The 27,005-nt window shown below is 43.9% G+C and overlaps 1 protein-coding gene across 1 annotated transcript in view; it reads left to right on the top strand.

Moving 5' to 3' along the window:
• DNMT3L (DNA methyltransferase 3 like) overlaps positions 1-27,005 on the top strand; it is a 187,748-nt gene that overhangs the window by 17,669 nt on the left and 143,074 nt on the right. The window contains exons 2-6 of the mRNA XM_085646967.1: positions 1,066-1,158; positions 8,540-8,584; positions 10,264-10,343; positions 19,557-19,669; positions 20,121-20,292. Coding sequence (XP_085503093.1) covers positions 1,066-1,158; positions 8,540-8,584; positions 10,264-10,343; positions 19,557-19,669; positions 20,121-20,292 — 503 coding nt within the window. The remainder of the gene's footprint in view (positions 1-1,065; positions 1,159-8,539; positions 8,585-10,263; positions 10,344-19,556; positions 19,670-20,120; positions 20,293-27,005) is intronic.

The raw sequence follows: 27,005 nt of genomic DNA, 5'->3' as shown, positions 1-27,005 counted from the left end.
GGTCTCATACAACACAAACACATGTAGTATCTGCTCTAGGATCACTTATTATAAATGTATTTTCACTGCACACACTCTTCATCATTTCAGCTACAAAAAGTCTTGATGGTAGAGTTGTTAAATCGGTGTATGTGGGCAGGGATCCATGTTTCTAGTCTTCACCTATCGAAAATCATTTATCAAGTGACTGATGGCCCTATGTTATAAGCCTCAGTCACAAATAGAGGAGGGTGTGCAGGCAAATTAATAAGGCGGGCAGAATCAGAGCTGAGCTACGGGTCTAGCTTGGCTGCATGAGTCAGTGCACAAGTTGAGCCATGAATATATTTGGTATGGATATTGTGCAAAAAACATAATTTAAAAATAAAATGATACAGTTGCTTCAAAATTTAAAAAAGTGTATTTATGGATTATGTGTAAGCATTTCACCATAGCACTTCAGATTATATCAGTAAATAGATAGAAATGTATTAAATGTGAAGTTTTTAGAAACATTCATGGCTTTACCCCCAACAACAATGCCACTGGTTAACTAAGAGGCAAGTCAGAAGTCATGTAAATCCTAAACATGGCCTGAATTCTAATTATAAATGACGCAACATTACTATATGTTAAATCAAATGTAAGAGATTCTTGTACAGCTCATATCCTGAACTCAAATATTTAAAGTGCGCTTGTATGTGATGAGAAAGAAAAAGTAATCTACGTGAAATAAAATATTTGCCAAGGATCACGCAGTTTGCAGAAACAGGGAGGCTGGTATTGATTCCAGGTTAGCTGGTTTGACATTTTGAAATTCAGCCACAAGATTTACATGAAAGGTCACTGTTTTGTCTTCCATCCTCTGCTGGTGACAAGAAAAACCAACGCAGAGATAGCAGAGTGCACACCCAACTACCAAGCAAAGAATGCATTTATTTGAGGAGTGTCAAACCCGAAACACCCCCGAAGCATCGAGCCTGGTCATGCCTTAGATAAGTGGGAGTGAGTGTGTGTTTATTACCGTACGTTTGGTCTTCGCAGCTTTAATTGACATGTTCCATTAACTGCCTTCCTGTTTTTCAGTGTTGTCGGTGGATGAGGACAGCAGCCAATCAGATGTGGTGCTGGTGGAAGTGAGTGTGACACCGGCACTTTCATCTTTGAGACGAAAGAAAGGTAAGGAGGGGTCAAAGAGAGGGAAGGGGAAAGAACCCTGCAGCATTAGGAGGTCTAACGGATACAAATATGGATGATCTTCAGAATGTATGTGGGGGCATCTGTTTGGAAATGTAGAAAAAAGGTGTCTAGATAATGTATGTTGTTATGTTAAATCTTCTGCATAATGGTCTCGTTGGCAACTTTGAAAACCAATGGCCCATGAACTGGGAGCCTCAGGCCGGGAACATCTTGAGCACAGAGCAGGTTCGTGGCCACAGCGAGAGAGACTCTGGGTCCTACATACGCCTGAAGTGTGCCAGCAGAAGGGCGGATGTAGTTCTCCTCATTGTGACACTTTAAGAGGTGTCCTACCAGATAGTTGCCACTACACCGGAGCAGCAATGTAGAGCCATGTTGGGGACTGGAGGCAGGTAATAACCTCCCTGCCGTACCAGTGTCTTCATTGCAACCTGTGATATGGTTGTATTTTTACAACTACTACATTTACTTCCAGTAAATCTTTTTCTACATCTTTACTTCTTTCATCTATCTGAAAAACTGAAAGGAAAATCACTTTATCCCTACCCAAGCCCTAAACTTTACGCTAATGCTGAGTCTTTAGTCTTATTTTCCATTTATTTTATTGACATTTACTTTCATTATTACTACACTTTATTTTAATCACAAATTGAATTAAATTGATTGAAATTATTGAAGTAAAATGGTACCTTATTCTAACACTAACCCTAACCCGAGCTCTATCCGTACCTTCTGATCCTAAATGAAACTCACTATTATTGAAATTATTTTTAACAAAAAATAAATTAAGAGCAATTCTTACCCCAGCGACGTTTCTTCTGACCTATTTAACTAAATTAATAATAATTACAAAAATGATAATGATAATAATAATAACTTATTGTCATTCTAATGCGAACCATACAATGAATTTGATGTAAATGATTAAAATCTAATTTAATGTCTTAAGTTATCACTTTCCATAATTGATTTAAATTAAATTACATATATTACGTATTATAACCCTAATGCTAACCAAGATATTGCTAACCGAAACATTTAAATGTAAGAGATCACATTCAATTGAAAATTAAAGCCATAGACAAAATACATTTACAAGCATATTATTTTGTATGCAGTTACTAATTCCTTGAGAAGCACACGAGATAAGCTCAGGTTTTAGTTTAACATTTTACTTGAAGTACATTGCGGCCATTTTCAAACCTTTAGTCAGCTAATGTTTAGTCCTCTAGAGCTGGTCAACCTCTGGCTTTCTAATGGCTGTAAATCTTATTAGAATAAGGCTCAAGTTGTGTAAAGAAAGGTCTGTCTAAAATACATTTTCTAAGGCGTCAGTGCACCTCAAGCTTCTAATATATCTATGAAGCTATTGTGTCTATGCTCTTATTTTTCAATTGCCCATTTATTTGGCCTGGCACAAGGCCATATCCACACCTAAGCTAATTTGACAAGCAGAATTTCATTGGCCTTGACTGGATGTCACCCCAGGGCAACCAAATTCTTTTACCTTAATTAATTAATTGCATTCAATTCCTTTACTACTAATACCAACCATAACTGTAAATATTACTGAAATATTGTAGATTACATATTATTAAACTGCTAGATTCAATGTTATTCTACAAGTAAATTGCACCCTCAATTGATTTAAATGATATATTTTTAGTTAATTACAGCAATACATTAATAAAAATGAGTTACTGACACTTTAATGGTTTTTTATCCTTGCTAGGAAGAAGTAAAAGGGGGGAGATAAAGATCGGAAGCCATTTGAAGAAAGCAATTGGTATGCAGTAGGCGTTCTCACTACCCTCCAATCAATAGGTGTTTGTTTGTCTACAGTGGCTTTAAAGTGCTTTGTTGTGCTATTGTTCAGGAAGTGATTGGCAAGTAGTAATTGAGAAGTGTCATTGGCAAAGGGAATAGGGGCACCTTCACCTTCCTCATCTTGTAGCATTGATAAGCTGGTCTTTACATTTTCTAGGGCTCTAGTGGACCTCTGTAAAACTGGTCTGGTAAAAGTACAAACAAAAGTATTCACTTAGAGCATAGAAGTATTTGCATTCATTAGGAAAGTGTCCAAGTGTCACAGATTAGTTCATATAGAATAGACACATGGGCTGTTAGGTTTGTTACAGAACTTATGGAGAAACACCCGTAGTGCACCTTGTTTTCCAGATGTTGTAACCTTGCCGTGAGTGAATTTCTTGACCTCAAGTGACTTTATTAATTCACTTGTACTGTGTGTCATTGTCCAACCACCAGGGTCCCAGCTTGTAGGATGCCCCTTTGGTTTGGGTTGGTGGTCAGCCTCGCAATCCAGGATCAAAGCATTATGTGTCCTGTACTTTCGGGGGCTCATGTGTGTCATTATAGGTTAAGGAATTTGCTGGAAGGGTCCTGCATACTAACCATTACCCCCCTTACTGTGGCATCGTGAGCCCAATAATAAATCCATAGGGAAAGTGTCAGCCTAGTGGTATCATTGACATATTAGTATTATTGTCTGGGACATTTCTTTGTGCCTGTCTATGGACCACCCCTTGCTATGTGGCAAAACAAGTAAGTAATGCCCTCGGCATGCTGGACGCACATACTGCCAGTCTCTAGAGCCTGAAAGGCAGCCAGATCAAGAGGTAATAGGACACACTCTGACAGAGCCTGGCAGGGAATACTGCTCCAGTAGTCCAAAGCACAGCATATTATAAATTCAGATACACATATGGTTTTCATCACTTGTCACCTTCTGAGTTGGGTCGTTACCAGTCTTGTTCAACCATTCTTTTAGAGATCACCCACCTACCATGCATGCGGTATGGTCAACTCCCACAATTCAACATTTTCACCCTGCCGAGGCAGAGGCCTGTGCATCCCCTTTGCAGGAACCTGTCATACTTCAAATCAAACATTATAGAAAGCAATTGCGTTGGCCTTTCCTAACGTTATAGCTGTAAAATATGCTGAAAAGTCTATTTGTGGGCTAAACACACATGAAAGCATTGCAATTGTAACATTTGATGTGTTTGGGTATTGCCCTTCTTTACTAGAAGGTTTGTGTTGGAGAATGCCTTGGTGACATTGAAGGGTGTGTGAGGTCTAGGGGACTGGTCGGAGTTAAAGAGACAGGTATAGCTTAAGGCCTAACGGAGGAGGTAATGCCAGAGAGGTGCAAAAAGTGTGAATTGCAGTCAGTGTAAGTGCTAAAAAGCATAAAGAAGTGTAACAGGTAAAGATAATAATGTAGATACAGGTCTAGTGAGTTAAATGGATGACAAAAGCATAGCAGGATAGTAAATGGACTGTTATCATCTAGTCTCTGACTTTACTGGGCACCATTAAGAGCCACATGATGCTGAAATCAGGAATTTAGCATGAAGGTGAATATCCTGGTGGAAATCTGCATGAGAGCAAAGAAGAGAGCAACTCAATCACGCCTCGTGAATCCCAGCCGGGAACAAGCATGAGATGTGAAATGTTTTAAAGAAACATACATGGATTCTTTACTGCCGGATCTGATAACGCTGCACAAATCCCAGCAATATGATGGAGTTTATCAGATTCAGTCAGGAAAGAAACAAAAGAACTCATTCTCTCTGGCATGCAATGCTGTGTCTGGAATTTGGAGTAGGGTTTGATGCTGCCTGTGGATGCCAGTTTGTGTTTAGCTTATTGAGTGGGGTATGCTTTCTTAGACACCGTGAAGTGCCTGCCACATGGTGCAGGGATGTGTACAAACTTCAATTTTTCAGTGGGAGCTTGTGCTGCGGGCAGTTTCTGCTCACCACACAAGCTTCAAGAGAAAAATGGAAGTATCCTACTGCACCATGTGTGGCTGAATCCTAATGGGGTTGTCAGAACCTTCCCACAACGGTGTCACCGACCGACATCATAATTAGGCCCTAAATAGTGTTGGAATAAGTAAGGTGTCCTGGTGGATCCTACATTTCAGAAGCTCGGTCTTGGAGAAAGTAGGTTTTGTCTAGACTGATTGTTCTCAGTCGGAGAGAAATTAGGTCAGCCAATCTAAGGCCACTCCCCTGACACCACAGTTAAGTAGGCATTGTAGGAGGTTGCCGTGAGGGGATAGTATCAAATGACGCTGCTAGATCAAAAAGAATGAGTACGGCATTGTGATTGTGATCTTAGGACAATTTAGGGACTCAGAGATGTCCAGCAACTCAGTTTCAGTATGTGTTGTGAATGGAAAGCTGATTGTGGGAGAGGTGCAAAGGATAGTTAGATTCCAAAAATTGAAAGCAGATGGGATTATTGAGGCATGCTGGGCAAGTGTTATGTAGTAACTTGAGAGTGTGAGTGAGGAGTTTGAATTGTGCTTATTTGTTTTTGGGGAGGCTGTAGAGCTCCACCAAGTGCGGTGTGGGAGGTTAAGAGAGATTCTGGATACAGAGTTCCAAATGGGCTGCAAACTTTGGTGAGTTTTCTGCTGATCCTGGCATAGAAGACATTTCCGTAGTCCTGCTTGCTTGTGATGAGGACATGCCTGATGGTTTTCTGGGTCCTGATTAGAGCTCATCCTGACCGTCTTCAGGGTATGGAAGCATGAGGCATTGACTGCATTGAGTTGGGCAGTCTTGTTGAAGTTGCTGTAGATGACGACCCGAGGTTCTTAGTGTGGGCAGTGGGTGTGGGTCCTAGCTCTGTTGGCCGCTGGGTGCAGTCCCGTGGTGAAGCGCTCTTCCAAAAGATCACAATTTCTGTGTTGTCGGTGTTCAACTTGCGACAGTTGGCCTTCATTCCGTGTACAATTTCAGTCATGCAGGCATGAGTTAGCTGTGTGTTGTCAGTGTAAGAGAGGATGTTGATGTCATGAGAGTGGATGATGCTGACTAGAGGGATCATGTATGTATTGAAGAGGGTTGGACTCAGGGGGGACTCTTTTGGAAATCCACAGATGTGTTTATGGGCATCCGATGTATATGGTGCCAAGATGACTGACTCGTTCCTTCGTTAGGAAGGAGTAGATCCACAATGCAAAGATGTATTTACTTCTATTGGTTCTTGCATTGATCCACTCTGCCAGAGCGGCACATTTGGTGGTGTAGATCATTTGGAGGTAGTGTCTCTAAGAGGATTTGAAAGTGCTCCTGTCTGCATTGCCCTGGCTCATTCTCCTTTTGCACTCTAAATGTTTGTAGGGGTATTTCATCTGTCTGAGTTTATGCGTGTACCAGCTGGCGTGGGGTCTAGTTCTAGATCTTGTTGTATTGATGTCTGAGTTCCTGCATGCACCAGCTGGTGTGGGGTCTAGATCTTGTTGTAGTGCTATGTTTGAGGTGGGCCAAGGAGTCAGCACAGTATGTGATCCAATTGTTGAAATTCTTGATGGATTTGGGAAGGATGTTTCTGTGTTTGGTTCAGTGGGTGTTAATAGCTGTGTTCCAATCCTTGTCAATTATGCTGCTACGGTTTTGGCAGGCTGGTCTGGTGGTGGTGCATGTGTATTGAACTGGGACAGGATTGCTGAACTTGATGAGGGCATGGTCCGTCCAAGAAACTGGTGTGGGCTGTTCAACTGAGATATTGCTAAAGGTGGCGAAAATAGAGTCCAGTAAGTGTTCAGCGATGTGGCTAGATTCCTTTATTAAATTGGTGATTCCTAGACTTCCTAGGACTTTGGTGAGTGCTTTTGAGATGAGGTGGGTGTGTTCTAGGTGAAAGTTCGTTCTCCAAATAGGATGTCATTGCTAGTGTCAAAGGCAAGTAGTGCAACGAAGTCCGAGATGGTGCCAGTGAAGTTGATCGGTGGTCCAGGTGGTCTGAAGAAGAGAATACCACCTAGGGTGAAATTGGCTGTGACATGAAGCTTGAATAAAAGGTGCTCGTAGTTGGAGGAATCAAGTGTCAATTGTGCAGCTGATGATTATGGTGATTCTGCATCTGTGCTTGTGAAGTCCGTCCTGCCTGACGGTCCAGTAACTGGTGGCGGTTTTGGGGAGGGCAGGGGCAATGACAGGTGCAGTTTTAGTGAGGACATTGTCATGCAGCAGGTGCCAGATCTCTGTGGAGTGAGACGTTGGGTGCTGTTGATGTGGATGCAATGTGTTGGATGAGGGAAAATGCATGAAAACTTGCAGGAAGCATAGGAGAACAATCCCTCGGTGTTGTGTTGTGCGATGTGACTGCATAGCGAGCTCCGGCCGGGGTTGAGTGCTCGGAGGGTTTCACCAGGTAGTGATGACAATGGAGAGGGCTGTGGTTCATGATGCTGGGCGCAGTCCAAGTTCAGACAGGCTAAGAAGGGTTTCTGTTTGGCGCAGCAGTAGCACGCCCGAATGCACCTATCCGATGAGCATCCTAGGTGCTGCTGCCATTACGGACATCCTGGGAGGGGGGTGGGGTGATATCTCTTCTTGTGCAAATGGATGACGGAAAATCCAGTAATGTTACGTTCTATGCAGGTTAATGATGTAAATGGCTTCTTCCAAAGACAGTTTGGCAGCAACTCAGTTATGTTACATTATTATTTTTTACATTTTTGTTTATATTCGTTTTTGAAAACTAATTTTAGTATTTACAATTTTTTTTATTAATTTTGTTATTAATTTTTCTTATAGTTTAAATAATGTTTTCATATTTTTAACATATACTTTATGCTTAGTTGAAATTAGTTTTTGTAGTATAATATTTAAATTCGGTTACCTATATTTCTGGTTATTATATATGTTTGTTAATTTTTACTGTTAAGTTAGTGTTAATACTAGAAATTAAGCATATTTAAGAAAAGTGTAAATATTGGTTTTGCATTTTACAATAGTATAGGTAGGTGTATATATACATATATATAAACATATATATATATATGTATATATACACATATATAAATATAATTTATTATTTTATATTATATTATTATTTAATAATTTCATATTTGGAAAAAATACTTATAATTAGATTTTTTATTAAAACACATTATTCTTATCTTTTTTGGCAATATTCTTTCCACAACAGTTTTGTAGTTTACATACAAAGAATGTAAACTCGATATTTTGGTAGCTGATATTTTCGGAATCCTTTTCTCAAATTCACGGGTGACAAGCAGCACACTGCCAATCCACCTTTCATTACAAGTTCTCTATATTTTGTCACACAACTGTTTTTTTAATTTGGTGGGGTATGCATTGTCTGGTATGCAATTCAGTAATTGGTCCTTAGATCCCATGGTCTGATTGTGCCAAAGTTGCCTGCTACTTGGGTGTGTTGGGCTATAGAGTGAGGAAGCCAACAATAAACAGTCAAAACGTCCTACTTCATGATCCATGATTTAACACAACAAATATGCTACCTCAAGCATTAGCATACCAGAAAGGTAAATGACATCTTTGTATGTTGTTTCTTGTAGCAAGTATTGCCCATGAAGTGAACTCCAATCGACGCTCTATTGAAGGTTAGTGTCCAAGAAGTTTTTTCTGGAATTTCTCTGGGGATGGTGTATCACATTTATCACAATATATTTATTCTGCTCATGCATGAATTAGATTACGCTGTAGAATAAAGTGATGGTTTTCCTTTCTGCCTGTACCTTACTTTATATGGGTCGCATTGACTATTTTGTCTTATTTGATAATATTGGGTTGTGGCTGACACAATTGGATTTTTTCTGGTTTTAAGAAAGCAGTTCAGGCTGGACTGTTCCCATGAGGAGGAGGGTCAATGCTGATTTGCATATGACTGATGTACCGCCCTAAGTGGCAAGGGTATGCCCAGACATGGGTCCTCTGACCACTGTGCCACTGTAAGCAAGCTATATCTGGCTGAAGAACCCTTATGAAAGTAAAACTGGTCCTGGCTCAACAGTTCAGGCTGGACTATTCCCATGAGGAGTAGGGTCAAGGCTGAGTTGCGCATGACTGGGTCAAACTGCGGTGGCATGGTGAGCAAAACAATGATGCTACCCCGAGCAATTGCCAGTGGTTAAGCAAATCACAAGCATTCCTCCCATCACCTTTTGTGTGATTAAATAAGCATTTGCCTGCTACAGATAATTCACACCTAATGGAATGTTTTGTTTAATCAGCACTGGGTTGACTTGCAGGCTAGACATTGATCAAGTGTGTGGACACTCTTTACCAGTGTTCAGGCCAGTCTACATAGCATTACCTCTTCTTTCATCATCTCATCAACCTATTTTACTTCAATATCATCTCCTCGTTTTGGCCATTACATTTTCACTGCTTCCTATGCCTAACCATAACCATTGTCATTACTATTAATAATAAATATGTCTTCTTGTATTCATTACGCCGTTACACAGTTCTTCACCAAAAATGTGTAATTAGTTTAATTTTATTTACACCAATTTGAATATTGTAGAACTTAAAATAAGTAAATTTTGATTTGGCTTAGATTGTGAATGTAACCCTATCTAATGATACACGTAGTGTTTTCGTTAATAACATTATATTAAACTCTTAATTTGTATAAGTACGAAACCTTTACCTTAAGCATAATGCTGTACTTGACTCTGACAGTCATTACTGAATTTGATTAATTGAATTAAGCTAAATTAGATTACATGAAAGTAATATTTGAAAAAAAGGAAATCTTATCATAATTGTAACAAAAACCCTAACTAAAATCCTAAAACTTAATTCCTACCAATAATGATTTAACCATAACCCAAACCATTAGTAATTATTGTATTGATAATTATGTTGTATTACACTATGTTAACATAGGATTGCATTCAATCAAATGAAATTCTTCAACAAGGCAACTGTAAAAAAAGGTTATTGCGTTATAAAGATCATTCTGTCTGAGGAATGGTTCAATAGAGGCAATTTTGACGAGGCAATGATATGTTACAAAGACCAACTATATTAAGTGAGGTGATGTGTTTTCATAGTAGTCTGTAAGTATTTGCCAGAGCTTCCTTAAGGCAGTATTGTGCTGTTCTGGAAGCAATCAGTTTTTAGGGAACCGTAGAGAGCCTAAAACAGTTGTCAGAGACAAAATGGCATGCTAAAGAAATGTTGGCACCCTCGGAGGTAAAATGTGCATCCATTAAGGATTAGGAGGGAGAGGTCCTTTATTTCAGTGACTCAGGCCAATGTTTGTATTTTACAGAAATCTGTCTTGGCTGTGGTTGCTTTGAGACAGATGTGCAGCACCCAGTCTTTCACGGAGGTCTCTGCGCTTCATGCAAGGTGAGGAGCTCTTTAGCAATTAATCCACCTATTGTGGGGTCAGTCACCATCTAAATGCTGTATCATAATCAATTATCTTATTACTTTTTACATTAATATTACAGTGTGCACTTGTATCTTAATCTTTACTTCCAGTACTTCTGTGTTACTACATACTCTTGCTGTATACATTTGTTGAATTAGCTTCTTCCGATTGTGGCAATTTATTTCAGTAATTTATATGACAAATGCCAGATGATGCAATAAAAAAATGGCCTCAATTTAAATCCATTTCCATCTGCAGGTCATGGTGAAGAACACAGTCCGGTTGTTACATAATTCCATCAAATGAATTGCTAACATTGAATCCCATTTATACTGTGTCAATGTGCTTCAGTTATTAAACATGGGTTCCTAGTAGGAGTCTCTCTTTGAAGTATCTGGGACTACAGTAAGTAGTGTTCCAGATCCAGTGCATTAGAAACACAACCCAGAGTCCTACAGTCTTTAGGGGGTGCTGCTAACCCGAAAGCTGTTGTTGATCACTTGGATGCCAGGTCTAACTTTTGATGGGAAGAAGAATGGCCTTCCGTTTACTGCCACGTCAGTGCACGAGGAGGTGGCAGTGTGCCTAAGAATATATGCACTGTAAAAACAAGGCAAACAAAGAAAAAAACATCTGCCTAAGCTGTAGTCGCCAAATGCTCATGGGGATCTGTGTGTCCATGGGAGTGTTTGATTACCCGGAATGATCTACAAGGGTGCTGGGGTAAGAGAAGGGCTTGAGTTAGGACAACATAAGAAAAAGAAGAGAGAAAAAACAGGATTCATAATAAAAAGTAACCCGAAAATACAAGAGGCAATCACAGAAAAAACAATCCCTTACACCTGGGATGGTCTGATTTCTTTCATTGTCAATGACAGAGGAGTAACCTTCTGTGTCTTAAAGGTTTGTTCTGCCTTTCATCAATAATCCAATGCTCATATTAAAATATTCATAAAACCTTTTGTAGTTCTATAAATAACAGGTGGAACTAATAATCAACTTAATGGCACTCAATAAAAACTTGAGTCACTAAACCTGAGTGAAACATACGGCAGAGTCGCTCCTGCTGGGATAAAAACCTGTGATCTACAAATTGCACACAGATCTCATCAGCAACTGCTCAGCTCCTTTGTGTGGCTTTACATTTAATGTAGGGTCTACCAGTAGGTATTTACTGGTTGATCATGCATTTTTGCATTCTTAATATTGTCTGAACCTTCCTTTCAAGTAGACAATCAGTTTCCTAAAGGTCAGTGTCAGAAGCTGACCTCTGTGGCTTGCAAAAGGGCCTTCTGTGCACACTTTAGAAAAATGAAAGGCCAATTTACAGATATAGTCGCAAATGTACTCCCAGGGGGTTTGCGTAGGCATGTAGTAAATTTCCCACCTTTCAGGAATTCACAAATAATTTCTTGAGTGTTCAGGGTAATATGTGTCAGCTAAAGATTCCCAGAAGTACTCAGATGCAATAAGGAAATGCAACAGGTGTACATTTTCAGTTGTGGTTACGTGACACTAAAATATATTCAAACAATTCTCTGATTTCTTCTCTGGATTTCGTAGACACCCACCCTTTTACTTACATACATTTTCCAGGTGTTCTTTTTCCATTGACATCCTGAAAATTGAAAGGATTTGCAGAGGCGAAAAGTACCAACAAAAGTTTGTTAGATACATGCATGCTTATGAGGGCTCATCAGCCTTTGCTGTTGTATTCATCCAGGAATGTCCATAAACCCGCTCCTTGCAGAACAGGTGGTCACAAAGAAATTCGATACTGGCAGAATTTATGCAATAGAAAAACCCATTTGCAATGGCAATATACTCCCATTCCTCTAATTCTGAAGTGAGATTTTGCCATTTTAAATAAAATCTTGTAACTAACAACATTTTGAGCACCATGCTCCCTAATTTTCAAAGGATATAAAAACAAGCATGGAACCACAAGGTATGTGCTATATCTTTTAAGTTAGTTATTTGCTATAGCGCCAAGAGACCTGTTGGTGAATGTGCACTCTACAAATTCTCAATAACATACCATAACATATAGGCCTTATTTGGTGGTTGTTACAAACGCATTTCAAGCATGTAGTTCTATGATGAATTCTGTAGTGTGGAATCTTGAAGGTGCCCTGGCCTGGAAGAAGATAGGTGGTTAAGTTACACATTTAATGAATTTATGGAGGAGTCATTAGCTGAACTTACTGCACTGCATCTTATGATTTGTGCCGCTTGTGATTCCGTTCTCTCAGTGTGGGATCCTGTTGTAAGCAAACCTACGTTGCTCTGTGCGGAGTGGCTGTGGTGCAGTGCCTATCATCATGCTATGTTTTACGTGGCGTGCGTCAATGTTGCCGCCATCTTTGTAGTGCCTGGATTTATCCCAGCCTATGATCAGGCAAGGGAGGTTTACGACGCGCACAAGTGGTTTATCTCTCGCGTAGCAGTTATTCACTACCGGTTTCCCTTGTTGTGTATAGAGCAAGGGAATATTGGTATAAGGAAGCCTCCAGTTAAGGTAGCCATTTATTGCTTACTAATTTGGTATATTATTATTTTCCTTGACATTATTTGGATGATATGTAAACTCGAACTGGTAGTAAAATGTTTACCCTGTGGTAGGTTGGCACAAAAGCAGTCAGGCTTAATTTAGAAGCAATGCAGTACAAAAACCATAATAAAGTAGAATCACACACAGGAAAAATCTCACACCAATATTAATAAATTTTAATAAATGATTTGGCACCAAAACAACAAAAATCCAATTAGTTGAATTGGAGTTATGAATTTTTAAAGTTTAAGGTAAAAACAAGCACCTAAAAGATCAAAGAGACAACCGTGGACATATAGTTGCACAATACTGTGTCAAAGTCAGCCATGGCCGCTGCAGGTAAGAGAGGCGGGTCCAGCTGAGGGAGGATTTCGAGAGACGACTATGAGGGAAAAATAAATAAATAATTACGTTTCCCTCATGGTCGTCTCTCGAAATCCCCCCTCACCTGGCACTACCGCTCTTACCTGCAGCAGCTGCAGCTGGTCAAAGTCGATAAATATGGCCTACATCGATGAGGCGTGAGCCAGATTACAAGAAGTGGATTAGGTCGGTTGGCACTTACCTTCAAATTTAGAAGAATGTTTTTTCGGATGTATGATGTTACAACGCATGCTTTTACAACGCATGCTGTTACAACGAAATTTTTACAACGCAAATGCAGTGACAACGCAAGTCTTTACAACGCAAGTCTTTACATCGACTTGCAGTAGATGGCGTGCTAACATTAAAAAAGTGTAATTTACTATTCTAACTCCAGTTCACGTAACAGTAGGGAAGGTGTTTGGATAGTAAACTACACTATTTTTAATGTTAGCACACCATCTAGTGCAAGTCGATGTAAAGACTTGCGTTGTAATGGCATGCGTTGTCAATGCATTTGCGTTGTAACATTTTCGTTGTAATGGTAGTGCGTTGTAAAAGTTGCGTTGTAAAGGTTGTTCCCCTGTTTTTTCTTAAATTTTCTGAGAAGGTGAAGTTCAGTGGGGAAAGGCTTTCCAAGGTTTCCAAGGAGGGAACAAAGTCGTTGGGGAGCCACTGGATGAAGTCGCAGTGAAGATTTCTATGTTCGGACTTAGGACCTGATTACGAGTTTGACGGTGTGGGAGCCTGCCTCCATGCTAACCCCCCGCTCCACTACCCCAAATTTGACTGCTGGCCACTCACCAGATTATGAGTTTCCTCGTTATCAGGCGGGCGATCCTTTGCGGGTCCCACGATGATGCCTATTAGAAAAGCACTTCAATGGGAGCACCAAATCCCGTTGCTGCACAGCATGGACAATGCAGTCCATGCCATGCAGGAAAGGGGGTGCAATCACACAGGGGGGCACAATATGTGCCCCCCTGTATGTATCTCCAGGCCCAGAGGCAAAAGGGGGCCCCGTAGAGCCCCTTAGTTTCTTCACCGCCTGCATTTTCATAGCGTGCACACCGCCATGAGACCTCTGACAGTCAGCAACCTCGTACTATGCTTGGCGGTACTGCAGCAGCACTTCCAAGTATCTTGCGGCCTCAGCCCGCTGCGCCACACCGGCGATTGTGAATCCCTGCCAGTTGTGGAAGTCATATGGTGGCTCGAGTGCCGTATTTATATTACTCCCAACCGCCACCGCACCTCCATGGGTTTGACGGTACGATGGACCGCCAAACTCATAATTAGGCCTGGAATCTCTTTTTAGGAAGTCAAAAAAATGCAGCAGGATGAAGCTGGAGGCAGTAGCCAGTGAGAGATCAAGGCGGCCAGATATCTGTTTGTCAAAGGAATGCTGTACAGGATTTGCTGCTGCTGAGAAGATATTAGCAGGAGTTGCTGCATAGTCAGGCTGACCTACAATGCACCTTGGGCAAAAAGGCAAGATAGTTGGTCTTGGTCTCCCGGCAGTTCTCAGAGCACTTTTTTAGCCAAACATGTTCTAAGTCTCAAGTTTTGGATTTTGTCTATCTGGCCACCTTTAGAAGCACCATCAAAGGTCCAGGACTGGAGGAGCACCTGTTGAGGGGTTAGGACTCGGTCTAGGCCCAGGTGTGGGTTCAAGATGGAGGAAGCCTTTTCTGTCACTGATCCTCTGAATAGTAGGCCAGCAACCTAACTTTAGTAATCCTGGGTGCAGATGATACAACAGGGCTCAAGCCGCAAGGCAAGCTTCTGAGGGTTCAGGGCATGCTCCAGGCTGCAAAGCAGTTCTTCCAGCTGCAGCAAAGCAGTTTTGTAGAGTACACAGTAGGACACAGCAGCAGGCAGTCCTCTGAGAGTCCTTCCGAGGTCCAGAAAGTGAACTGAAAAGTGGGTTTGAGGGTCCCAATTTTATACAGGGTTCTACTTTGATTTAGTAGAACTTTCTGGAGAATTCCCTTTGAAGTGCTTTAAGTTTACTGACTCCCCTGTCCTGACTACAGGCTGGCTGTAGGGGCAATGCAATGGTTATAAGTCCTTTGGGTGAAGTCAGAGCACAGCCTTTTCAGTTGCAAGTCGGGCTGTGCCCATCTCTGTCCCTCCATTCTGCCAGTTAATGGCCCATCCATGCATACCTAATCCCTCTATTGTGTGGCTGCCTGGGAGGAATAAACCTAGTCCACCTGCCAACTACACCCAGTCATGTGGCCCAAGTGAGGTTGCAGGCACCAAATAGTTAAGGATAAAAAATGTCACCTTCCTCAAAGTGACATTTTCAAAATTATAACATAAAATTAAACTTTACTATTTCAGGGAATTTTTCATTACAATTTCTCAGATACCAAACGAAAAGCCTAACTATTCCCAATCAAAAGTTATCACTTATTAAATGTAATAATGCAACCCAATGTCATCCTATGGTAGAGGTAGTCCTCACAGCAGTAAAACATGTAAGTGATTTCCACTACCGGGGCATGTAAAACTTAAAAATACATGTCCAGCCTTTTAATTACAAAGCACCCTGCCCTATGGGCTACCTATGGCCTACCATAGGAGTGACTTATATGTAATAAAAGGGGAGTGTAAGGCTTGGCAAGGGGGTTATATTTCCAAGATGAATTGGCAGTTTAAAACAGCATTCAGGCTGCAATGGCAGCCCTGAAATATGTATTAAGGGGCTACGGAAGTGGGTGGCACAATGCGTGCTGCAGGCCCACTAGTAGAATTTAATTTACAGACGCTTGTTATATGGTATATCACTCTACAAGGGATTTAGTGTAAGTCAATTGTACAATGTTTACAGGAGAGAACACAAACACTTTAGCACTAATTAGCAGTGGTACAAAGTGAACATGGATGGAGGCATAAATACGAAACTCAAGAACGAGTATTATATAAATCTGCCATGGCGAAATATAAAAATCTGCTGATCAAGGAAAAGTCAAAATACTTTACGAACCAAATAGAACAGGATAACAACTCTTATAGGGAACTTTTTAAAGTGATTAATAAACTAACAAAAGTCCCCTCAGCAAAAGGATGTATCAGCAGCCAAAATGTTTGTGATGATTTCGCCTCCTTTTTTAAGAATAAAGTAGAGCTTATCTACAATATTTTTATTTCAGTAGGTAACAGCTCCCCTATGTCATATGAAACCTCAGAAAATGCTACCCCCCTGGCTGATATGTTCAGCTTTAGTCCACTTTCTATAGTGCAAGTCTACCATCTTATCATGGCATCCAAATCTGGATCTCTGAGCGATCCATGTCGTCTTGCTGTGCTCAAACAAATGTACGAGCCCATAACTAAATGTTTAGCTAACATTTTCAATGCCATGTTCCAATCAGGAATTTTTCCTTCAAACTGGAAGAAGACGTGTATTCTTCCACTTCCTATAAAGGCAATGCTCAATCCTGATACTCCGGCCAATTATAGACCCATCTCTAGACTTCCTCTTCTGGCTAAATTTGTCGAAAATATCATGAATGTCCAACTAATGCACTTTTTGAAGGAACATAGCATACTAGACCCTACTCAGTTCAGCTTTAGATCAGAACATAATATGGAGACTGCACTAATCAAAGCTACAAATGAGCTTAAAACTATACTGGATGTGGGGGGAAATGCAGCTCTGATCCTGCTAGATTTATCGGTGGCCTTTGACATGGTGGATCACTCGATCCTTTGTCTTCGTCTCGAGACCATCAGAGTAAAGGGAGTAGCCTTAGACCTACTCAGAACATTCCTGTGTAACAGGGAAAATATTGTGATGTTAGACAAGTTTAAATTCGAACCCTTCTCTCTTCCGTGTGGAGTTCCACAGTTCCCTACTCTCTCCACTTCATGTGCAAAAACAGAACCGTGTACGGATGGGAGATTCATTTGTTTAGGGATTGATGTCGATTGATTGAACATTTTATTTATGTTTTGTACAGCACTGAAAATGTGTATTCAACCTAAGCACCTTATCCCTTCTAGATCACCTTAACACAGATTAACTTACTTTGCGTCGTATTTTAAAGCCATGTTTCTCACTGTGACAGCCTGATTATGTCATTTCTAAAGTTTAATGTATGGAAGATGAATTATTTTTATTAATACAATTTCTTTTGATCATATTAACCCAGGTGTGTTCCCGTTTGTTTCTTGTGCATTCATTCTTGATTAGTTAAAGTAATTATCGTTTCCCCCGACAGACCCTACCTTACTTTAGATTTCAGATACCCAGGTTCTGAGGGTCACAGGGTAACCCCATTATACTTGATGTATCTTAGAGAACTTAACATGGAAAATGTTAAATTTAAAATAGTTGGATTCACAACATAGTGCTTTTGAGTTCATCAAAGCAGAGATTGTTGAAGCACCAACACTGAAACCTTTTAGTATGAACAAGGAATGTATCATTACTCTAGACACTAGTATGTATGGGACAAGAGAAGTACTATCGCAAAAGTGTGGAAAGGATGTGCAGAATGTAGCTTTTGCCTCTTGGACTCTCAGTGACTCTGAAATTAGCAATGCTGTAATACTATTGTTGGTGTGTGTCTGACTATTGAGCAATTCTGGAATTCTATCTGCGGTTCCCGGTTTATTTTGGGATTTATTTTCCTACAGCTGGGAGGAATCCTAATGTCAAGGCTTCAAGAGTGTAATTTAATGGGTTAGCTTGTACCAGGTAAAAGTAATGTGATACCAGATTGTTTGTCCAGGCTGCCACGTAATGCTAACAAGTGTGTTGAGGGAAGAGTTGAAGTTGATATGATAGCCACCTTACCTGATATTGTTTCGGTTACATTTGGTGGTATCAATGAAAAAAAGTGGAAGGAATGTAAAAAGGGCTATTACAGCAGTTGTTTAAGAAGAGACAAATGACGAAGTTTGGGGAACTGGATAAAAACAATATTGGTCTGAGAATAAAGGAAAACCAAGAGAAGGTCAAACAAGCATATGATGCTAAGTGGAAAGTGAGAATACGTAACCCTGGCATTTTGGCCAATGGTATTCATAAAATTAGGAAAGCAGTAAGGGTGGTCAAGGTCTACAACAAAAGTGGGGTCACTCTGGATGGAAAAGAGTGGGATGTGAGGAGGAGTGAAGTGTAAAGGTAGGACGTTTTTTGGTGAATCTAAGTAAATCTCCAGAAAACACCCAAAAATGGGTGATGCTTAGAGCATTTCATTGAAGTTATAGTTGAAGGGAACAATGAAACAAATGATTGTTTCTGTGGCTTTGAGAATTAGAGGAACAAGTCATGATAGGCATCTGCCTGTAAAATATGAAGATTTTGTGTTACATTTTTGGCGATTGTTTGGTTTGATTATTTTTGGATTCTCTCTTATTCCTTTGTTTCATTTTTTATTTCAGGAAGGAGATGTTATATTTTTTATGTTAGTTATTTGTTACAGATCTTATTGAGTGTTTTGTTTGGAACATATTTATGCATGTGCTTCTATGATTTCTAGAATATGAATTATTTAAGGGAGCCCTGCTGAATCAATAAATCTTGCTCTCCGCCTGTGCCTGGAGTCTTATTTATAATTTGTACATGACATTGCTTACTTGGTACAACCAAGTCGTAAAATATGCACACCTGAATCTATGTTCTATAATATTTCCAGACCCTGCGCTGTTGCCTGTGCTAGTGATTCTTTCAAATAAAAATCGACAATACATTCTCCTGTACCATCCCCTCAGTCTCAGTGGAGTTCTCTCATACTGCCTAATAGATTTGATCACCCATTTAGAAACGCAGAAAGACGAATCAGTTGCTGGTTGCAATCTGCAAGTTAAATTGTGTTTGTGCACAAATGGGAGTTTATGCATAGATCTGAAATCATAGTAATGCTGCAATTATAACACCAGACACATTTCTGCTTGGAGATCCTGCTAGTAAAAACTCAGCAAAATATATTGAGGGCAAATGGCCAGAAAAAAATGCAACAAATATGTAAAGCGCTGTGGTGAATATCTGTTCTGCGTTTTATGCTTCTATTCTGAATAGTACGTAACTACTCCAGGACTACTACTATTATGGCATTGCTTTAGTAAAGAAATAAATTGCTCATGGAAAATGCTGTTAGCAAGGTTTTGATCACTCTGTATTGCCATGATCTGTTTATTATTATGTGTTTGTTTTTGTTTCTTGAATGAAAAGATTTGACTTTAAAAAAGCATAGTATTTTGTGCTTCAGTGGGATTGAAGTAAGCCAATGAAACATTTTAATACTTCCCATCTTCACAGGAAATGTTCATGGAGACTTATTTCCTATATGATGACATTGGCTCTGCATCATACTGCTTGATCTGCTCTGCGGGCAAAACAGTAATCATCTGCGATGAGCCATCCTGCAGCAGGTAAGGGCGGGTCTAGGATGCACGCCACATCTTCTGCCATGGAATCCCAGGACAAGCTGTTTCCAATGGGGATGTGCATTGGTAGTGATATGTGTGTGTATTTGTGCATTTGGTAGACATGAGAGAGAATGGGAAAAAGAGAAAGAGAGAGACCCTCATTGAGTTATGCTATAGAATTTAGAGAATAAAATAGATATGTTCATGTCTAATTCTTTATTGATTCACCACCTGGATCTCATCTAGTGAATCCAAAGTTCTACATTCCAGTCATCAGTGGTTGGGTTGGGTTGGGTAGTACTTTCTTTTATGCTGCAGCAGAACTTAATCAAGAAGTTAATGTCTTTACTTTCAGATTAGTGATTTTATATGGTGTATGCCTCATGTGTCTGCCACCGGAAGATGCTGAGTGAGGGTCCTCATCATGCCTCACGCCTCTCCTTCTTCATTCCAGGTCTTACTGCCTGGATTGCCTTGATAACCTGGTGGGTCCCGGAACATCAAGGCAGGCGATGTCCATGAAGAGCTGGCTGTGCTTTCTGTGTTGCCATAGAGCCTCGTATGGCCTGCTTTTAAGGAGGAAAAAGTGGAGATCCCGGCTGAAAGCTCTCTACGACCAGGAAAGTGTAAGTGTTATGTCTCTGTGAGTGCTCCATGGTCGTTGCGCTTTCCATGATGAGCATTGCAGGAGGAACCCTGTGAGGAAGATACAGATGTTGTTCTTAAAGTAGCAGCTTCGGGTCTGGAAGCACTGCTTAACCAGGTGTTGTGCTTATAACATCTAATTGCTGTTGCTGGATGCACTGCTAAAGTTTGGAAGGCAAGACTGTTTATGTCCCAACCTCGTCGCTAGTGTTGAAATACCAGTTCAGAATCGGTTGATGTTAGACCTGGCACCTTGGCGTGAGTTTCCCTTCCACTTTTTGATGGTGTGCCTCGATTGTTTTGCTGGTGTTGTCCGCTCAGGGCACTGCGCCACGGCTAATCCGTGCCGCAGTGCAAGTGCTCCCTCGGTAAAGTGTACCTGTAATTGATGTCCATGATTGGTTTATTGGATTCACTGTCAGTCCCCAGTAGAGTGCACCAGGGGTGCCAGGGCTTGTGAATGCCAATGCTGCTGGTGGGCTTGCAGCGCTGGTTGCGCCACCCACAGAAAGCGGCCTTGTAAAGTGTGTCTAGGGTCTGCCACCGCAGACCCTGTGCGCGGTCCGGGACCGTCGCGCTGACTGCGCAAGTGCCCCCACTTGCCAGTCCCTAAACCTTCCCTTACCTACATATTAGCCACCCCTCTGGTAGGCCCAAGGGCAGGGTGCATTGTAGGCATAAGGTAGGACATGCCCTGATGTGTGTGGCATGTCTTAGTAGTGAATTACAGCCCTTTCCGTTCTTCACTATTGAAGGCTACCTGCTCTCCATAGGCCAGAATGGGCTGCTGGGATCACGCCAACGCTGTGACCCCAGTGGACTCAGAGAGCATGGTAGAGTGTCAAGTTTGGTATGCCTGAACTCAGAATAATAAAATACTTCTTGTAGTCAAGTTTATTTTAATATCCTGGGTTTGTAAATACTACTTTTAGAAAGTTAGTATTTACTGACCTGACCATCTCAGTCCGCCTCTGCTGTGTGTATGTGTTCTGCCTGGCAACAGTAAGGAGCAGGGTTGGGGAATCCCCAGAGACAGGTTGGCTGCCAGGTGGTGGGTAGAGAGGTGACACCTGGATGGGTGGGAGGAGTACACCTTGACTCTTGAATAGACCTGTGCTCTGCCACCACAAAGCCGGCGCCACCCCCTGTGGGGCGGCTGATGTCTCTGCCCTGCTGCTGAAAGGAAAGAGCAGAGTCACCATAAAAAGTGCTCCAGAACTGGACTGAGCCAGGCCTAGGCCCCCTGGCGCTAAAGAACAAAAGAATCATGGTATAAAAGTAGGAGCCTGGCTCCTAAGAAATCAGAATCCTGTTTACCACAAAGAACCTCTGCCCGACTAGAAGGAGAAGGAGACGCTGGAGGAGCTGGCCTGCTGCCTGCCTTGCTGAGAAAGGAGAGGAAGAGACTTACTGAAAAGACTTTGCTACTTTGTGCTTGAACATTCTCCAAGGGCTTGATCTGAGCTTGCCCCCTGAACTGAACCCCAGGAACAGTGGGTTCTCTGTGCTTCTTGCTCCTCCTCCAATTCGAGCCGTGTGGGCATCCCGCTGGAAAAGAGACTGCGCCCCTCATCGCCCCTCCTAGGGCCGTGACACTCAGGAGCTCGCCTGCCGCAATCCCGTGAGAGCCCCGCTCCGTCCGGAGCCGCTCTCTGTCCCCGGGCCAGGCCGCCTGCACCCCTGTCACCGCCTGCCATTGGAGTGCGCTGAACGCGCTATCACCCCTCCTGCCGGAAGCCGTCCGACGACTGTGATCCACGCCGGGTCACCCAGCTGCACTGACCGTGCCCTGTGACCCCGCTTCGCTATCCCCGGACATCTCAGGCCGCGCCGCCCCCGCTGTGGAGACCCTCCTGCACCGCCGTGCTAAAGGGTCGCTGGCCGCGCCTGCCTACGTGCCCACACCTGCTGATTGAGGACCCAAGAACACTTCCCAAGCTGAGAGTCGCCCCGACCTGTGCCGACTCTCCACATCACGAAAGAAGTTCCAGTATCGGGCTCGGGGCCCGCAACGCCTTATTTCCCCGTTCGCAGGAACCGATCTCTGTGAGTACTGGAACTACAAGTAAAGAGACTACGAACTATCCATTTGAAACTACGAACCAAGAACATTTGCCTGCTTTACAACCTGGTGGCCTAGCGAAAACGTTATTGGTCTTGTGATAAGTCTGTTGAGATATATATACCTTATTTTTACATAAAGACTCGTATTTTTATATATATCCAAGTCTGGTGTCCGTTTCTGGGGGGATTGATGTATTTACTGTGTGTATGATTGTAAGTGCTTAACCAACAACGCCTGAGGAATCGCCTTGGCTGCTCACGCCACGCACCTAGAGGGTGAGCAAGGGTCATTCGCGAGGGGTTATCCTGCGCCCTGACGTGGAGGAGAGGGTTCCTGCTTGACACAAGGGCAACCTTGCGCCAACCAGAGATCCCCGACTCTAACATTGTTGGCAGCGGTTGGGATTTCGGATTTGCACTTATAATTTGCATACAGTGAATTATTAATCACCAGATAGTGAGAGCAGACCAAATAACGCAGCCACAGGTTTTCATTTGTTGAACTTTGTTGAGACATCTGCCATTACTGCAACCATGCCTGGCTCACACTCCGCTGGAAGAGCACTCTCTGTGATTTCTGGAATAGATGAGGTGGATTGGGAGAGACTGGAAGGCTACACGATAGAGCAATTGAAAGGCTACAGTGTAAAATTCCGAGTCCCCCATGCTGGATTCAAGAGGAGAACCCAGTACGCCAAGGCGCTGAGAGCCTGGAAGGAGTCACGAGACCCACGGAATGCGGGGGACATCGTTCCACCCGACAACCTTGAGGAGCCCAGCAGGGTCCGGTCGCCAGAGGAGCTGGCAGACAGGGCAGCAGACAGGGCGCATGCAATGGAGATGGCAAAGTTGGCAGGACAGATGGAAATGGAAAAGCAGAAGTTGGCCCTGGAGGCACAACAACGCCAAATGGATCATGATATCAGATTGAAGGAGTTGGAGCTGAAGGCGAAAAGTTTGGACACCGCTCCTTCTGGTGGCAGCACTCCACCAGCGCAGGTAGAGTCCAAGGTGTACATCCCCAAAGATGTAGTAAAGGAGTATTTTAGAAAGGATGACATAGGGCAGTGGTTTAGGGCCTACGAGGTGGCCATGTCCTCACACCGGGTCCCTGAGAAAGACTGGGGAGCGGGGTTGTGGGGAAGGTTCCTTGCTGAAGGGCGTGACACACTGTTAGATTTACCCTTAGATCTCCAAACCTCATACCCCCACATGAAGGAAGCTTTAATGACCAGGTATGGGTTAACTCCGGAGCTATATAGACAGCGGTTCAGGGAGACGAAGAAGATCCCTGAGAGTACGTATGTGGAGTATGTGACCTTTTTCTGCAGAGCGCTGGATGGTTGGGTGAAGGGTAGCAAAGTGAATGATTATCAAGGGCTGCTTGATTTAATTGCATGGGAGCACTTGTCCAGTCAATGTTTTCCTGAGCTACGCCAGCACCTGATTGATAGCAAGCTGTCCAACCCGAGGAAGCTTGCTGAGGAGGCGGACCGCTGGCTCAGCACCAGGGTCCACAAGGGTCAAGTGGGAGACTCCGCCAAAGGTGGGCAGGGTCCCCAGCAGAAGAGTGGGGGGGACAGGGGTAAACAGAAGGGGTTCCAAAAAGGCCCCCAAAGTAATTCCCAAGGGAACCAGCAGAAGGGTTCTCAGCCTCCCCCACCCCCGCAGCAGAACGGGGCCCCGACAGGTAGACCTGTTCCAAAGGGGCCCTTCAATTGTTATAAGTGTGGTGATCCGGGTCACATTGCCTCTGATCCTAAGTGTCGCCTGTTTGGTAAGACCGCACCCACTGGTGCTCCACCCCGGCAAGTAGCTAGTGTTAACTTTGGGGAGGAAGTAGCAGTCCAGGAGGGTGGGGGTCCCGGGCAGATGACCCTAGTCTCGCTAGGAGACAGTGAGATGGTCCCTGTAACCTACCTACCCTCTAACACTAAGAAATATGGGCAGGTGGTGACCATCAATGGAAAGAAGGTTGAGGCTCTTAGAGATACAGGAGCCAGCGTGACCTCGGTGAGGCAACACCTGGTGTCTCAAGAGCAGATTGTACCCAATGCCTACTGTAGGGTTGTCAATGCTGACAACGTAGAGAGTCGTTGTCCAATGGCTCAAGTTCCCTTTGAGTGGGGGGAGGTCTCTGGTACTCTACAAGTCGCTGTGAGAACTGACATGCCTGTAGACTGTCTGCTAGGGAACGACCTGGAGAGTTCCCCTTGGGAAAAGGTGGAGAAGACCACGCATCTGAGGATGGTGGGTCTACCCGACTGGGCGTGCGTGACCACCCGGTCCATGGCAGCCAGTAGGGGTGTTGAGAGGGTCCTGGAACCTGAGGGAGAGGTCCAGGGACCGGCCTTAGGGAGAAGGCGCGGGAGGCGCGGGAAACCGGCCCCCGAAGTTCCCACGGCCCAGGAGGAAGTAGACCCTGAGGGGGATGCTCTGGAGCCTACCGGGGAACAGATTGCCGAACTGGGAGATCTGCCTGAGCTGACCCATTGGCAGCAAGAAGGAGGTCCCTCCAGGGAGGAATTCTGCAGGGAGCAGAAAGAATGCCCTTCTCTCGTAGGTATGCGGCAACAGGCTGCAGACCAGGCCAATGGTGTTCAGGCCAAAACACACTACGTGTACTGGGAGAGTGACCTCCTGTATTCCGAGCCTAAGGCTGCTGAACCTGGGTCAGCCCGTGTGCTGGTGGTACCCCAGAAGTTCAGAACCTTCCTACTGGGGCTGGCTCACGATGTGCCTTTAGCAGGACATTTGGGGATGGACAAGACCTATGACAGGCTTGTCACCCACTTTTACTGGCCCCAAATGCACAAGAATTCCGATTCCTACTGCAGAACCTGTCAGACTTGCCAGGCAAGTGGTAAGAGCGGAGGGAAGCACAAGGCTCCTCTGCAACCTTTCCCTGTGGTCGGTACGCCATTCCAACGAGTGGGTATTGACATTGTGGGGCCTCTGGACCCCAAGACAGCCCTGGGCAACAGGTTCATCCTGGTCTTGGTGGACCATGCCACCCGGTACCCTGAAGCCATCCCTCTGAGGACAGTGACGGCCCCCGTGGTGGGACGGGCACTGATGGGGATTTTCTCCCGAGTGGGATTCCCTCTAGAGGTGGTGAGCGACAGGGGGACCAATTTCATATCCACATATATGAAATCCCTGTGGAAGGAGTGTGGGGTAACTTACAAGTTCACCACTCCTTACCATCCCCAAGGAAATGGGTTGGTTGAGAGATTCAACCGAACCCTCAAAGGCATGATCATGGGCCTGGACGGTCCAATGAGGCGTAAGTGGGACGTCCTCTTGCCATGCCTGCTCTTCGCTTACCGAGAGGTGCCACAGAAGTCTCTAGGGTTCAGCCCCTTTGAGCTTCTGTATGGTCACCCGGTAAGAGGACCTCTGAGTTTGGTGAAGGAAGGCTGGGAGCAATCTCCCAGGAAACCTCCCCAGAATGTATATAGTTACATGCTGGCCTTCCGAAACCAGACTCGGCGTTTCAGGCAACTTGCTGAGGCAAATCTGGAAGCCAGCCAGGAGGAGATGAAGCGGTGGTACGACCGGAATGCCACTCTGGTAGAGCTTCAACCTGGACAAAAGGTGTGGGTCTTGGCCCCAGTGGAGCCGTGTGCACTTCAGGATAAGTGGACAGGTCCATTTGAGGTTGTGGAGCGCAAAAGTCCTATCACCTACTTGGTGGACATGCAGACTCCCAGGAACCCTTTGAGGGTCCTACATGTTAACCGCCTTAAGCCCCACTTAGAGAGGACCGAAGTGGGCATGCTGCTGGCCACTGATGATGGAATAGAAGAGGAGACCGAGCCTCTTCCTGACCTCTTAGTGGCCTCTGAGAAAGATGGGTCAGTGGATGGAGTTAACCTCTCACCCACCCTGACGCCCGAACAACAGGAAGATTGCCGCCACTTGCTGGGACAGTTTTCCGACCGATTCTCCCTGGTTCCTGGTGTCACAGATTGGTGCGTCCATGATGTGGACACAGGAGACAGCTTACCTGTGAAGCACAAGGCTTACAGGGTAACTGACAGGGTCAGAGCCTGCATTAAGGAGGAGGTCTCCAAAATGCTTGCGCTAGGGGTGGTTGAGTCCTCCAGCAGTCCTTGGTCCAGCCCCGTGGTCTTGGTCCCCAAAGCTGCTGCGCCGGGAGCCACACCTGAACTCCGGTTCTGTGTGGACTACAGAGGACTCAATTCAGTCACGAAGACTGACGCGCACCCCATCCCCAGAGCTGATGAGCTCATTGATCGGCTGGGGGCTGCTGGGGTTTGATTTAACGTCTGGGTACTGGCAGATCGCCTTGACCGATGGGGCCAAAGAGAGGTCAGCATTCTCTACACCAGATGGGCACTTCCAGTTCCGAGTCATGCCATTTGGGATGAAGAATGCCCCTGCCACCTTTCAGAGGTTGGTCAACCAGGTACTGGTTGGGCTGGATGCGTTCAGTGCCGCCTACCTGGATGACATCGCAGTGTTCAGTGCCACCTGGCCTGAACACCTGCGCCACCTCTGGGAAGTGTTGATGGCGCTGCGCCGAGCAGGCCTCACGATCAAGGCAAGCAAGTGCCAGATCGGGCAGGGTTCCGTGGTGTACTTGGGACACCAAGTGGGGAGTGGC

The sequence above is a fragment of the Triturus cristatus genome, chromosome 3_2 (genome assembly GCF_964204655.1).
Source record: "Triturus cristatus chromosome 3_2, aTriCri1.1, whole genome shotgun sequence".
NCBI lineage: Eukaryota > Metazoa > Chordata > Amphibia > Caudata > Salamandridae > Triturus > Triturus cristatus.
Note: the sequence above shows the minus strand (reverse complement) of the source record. Positions and strands in the feature narration are given on the sequence as shown.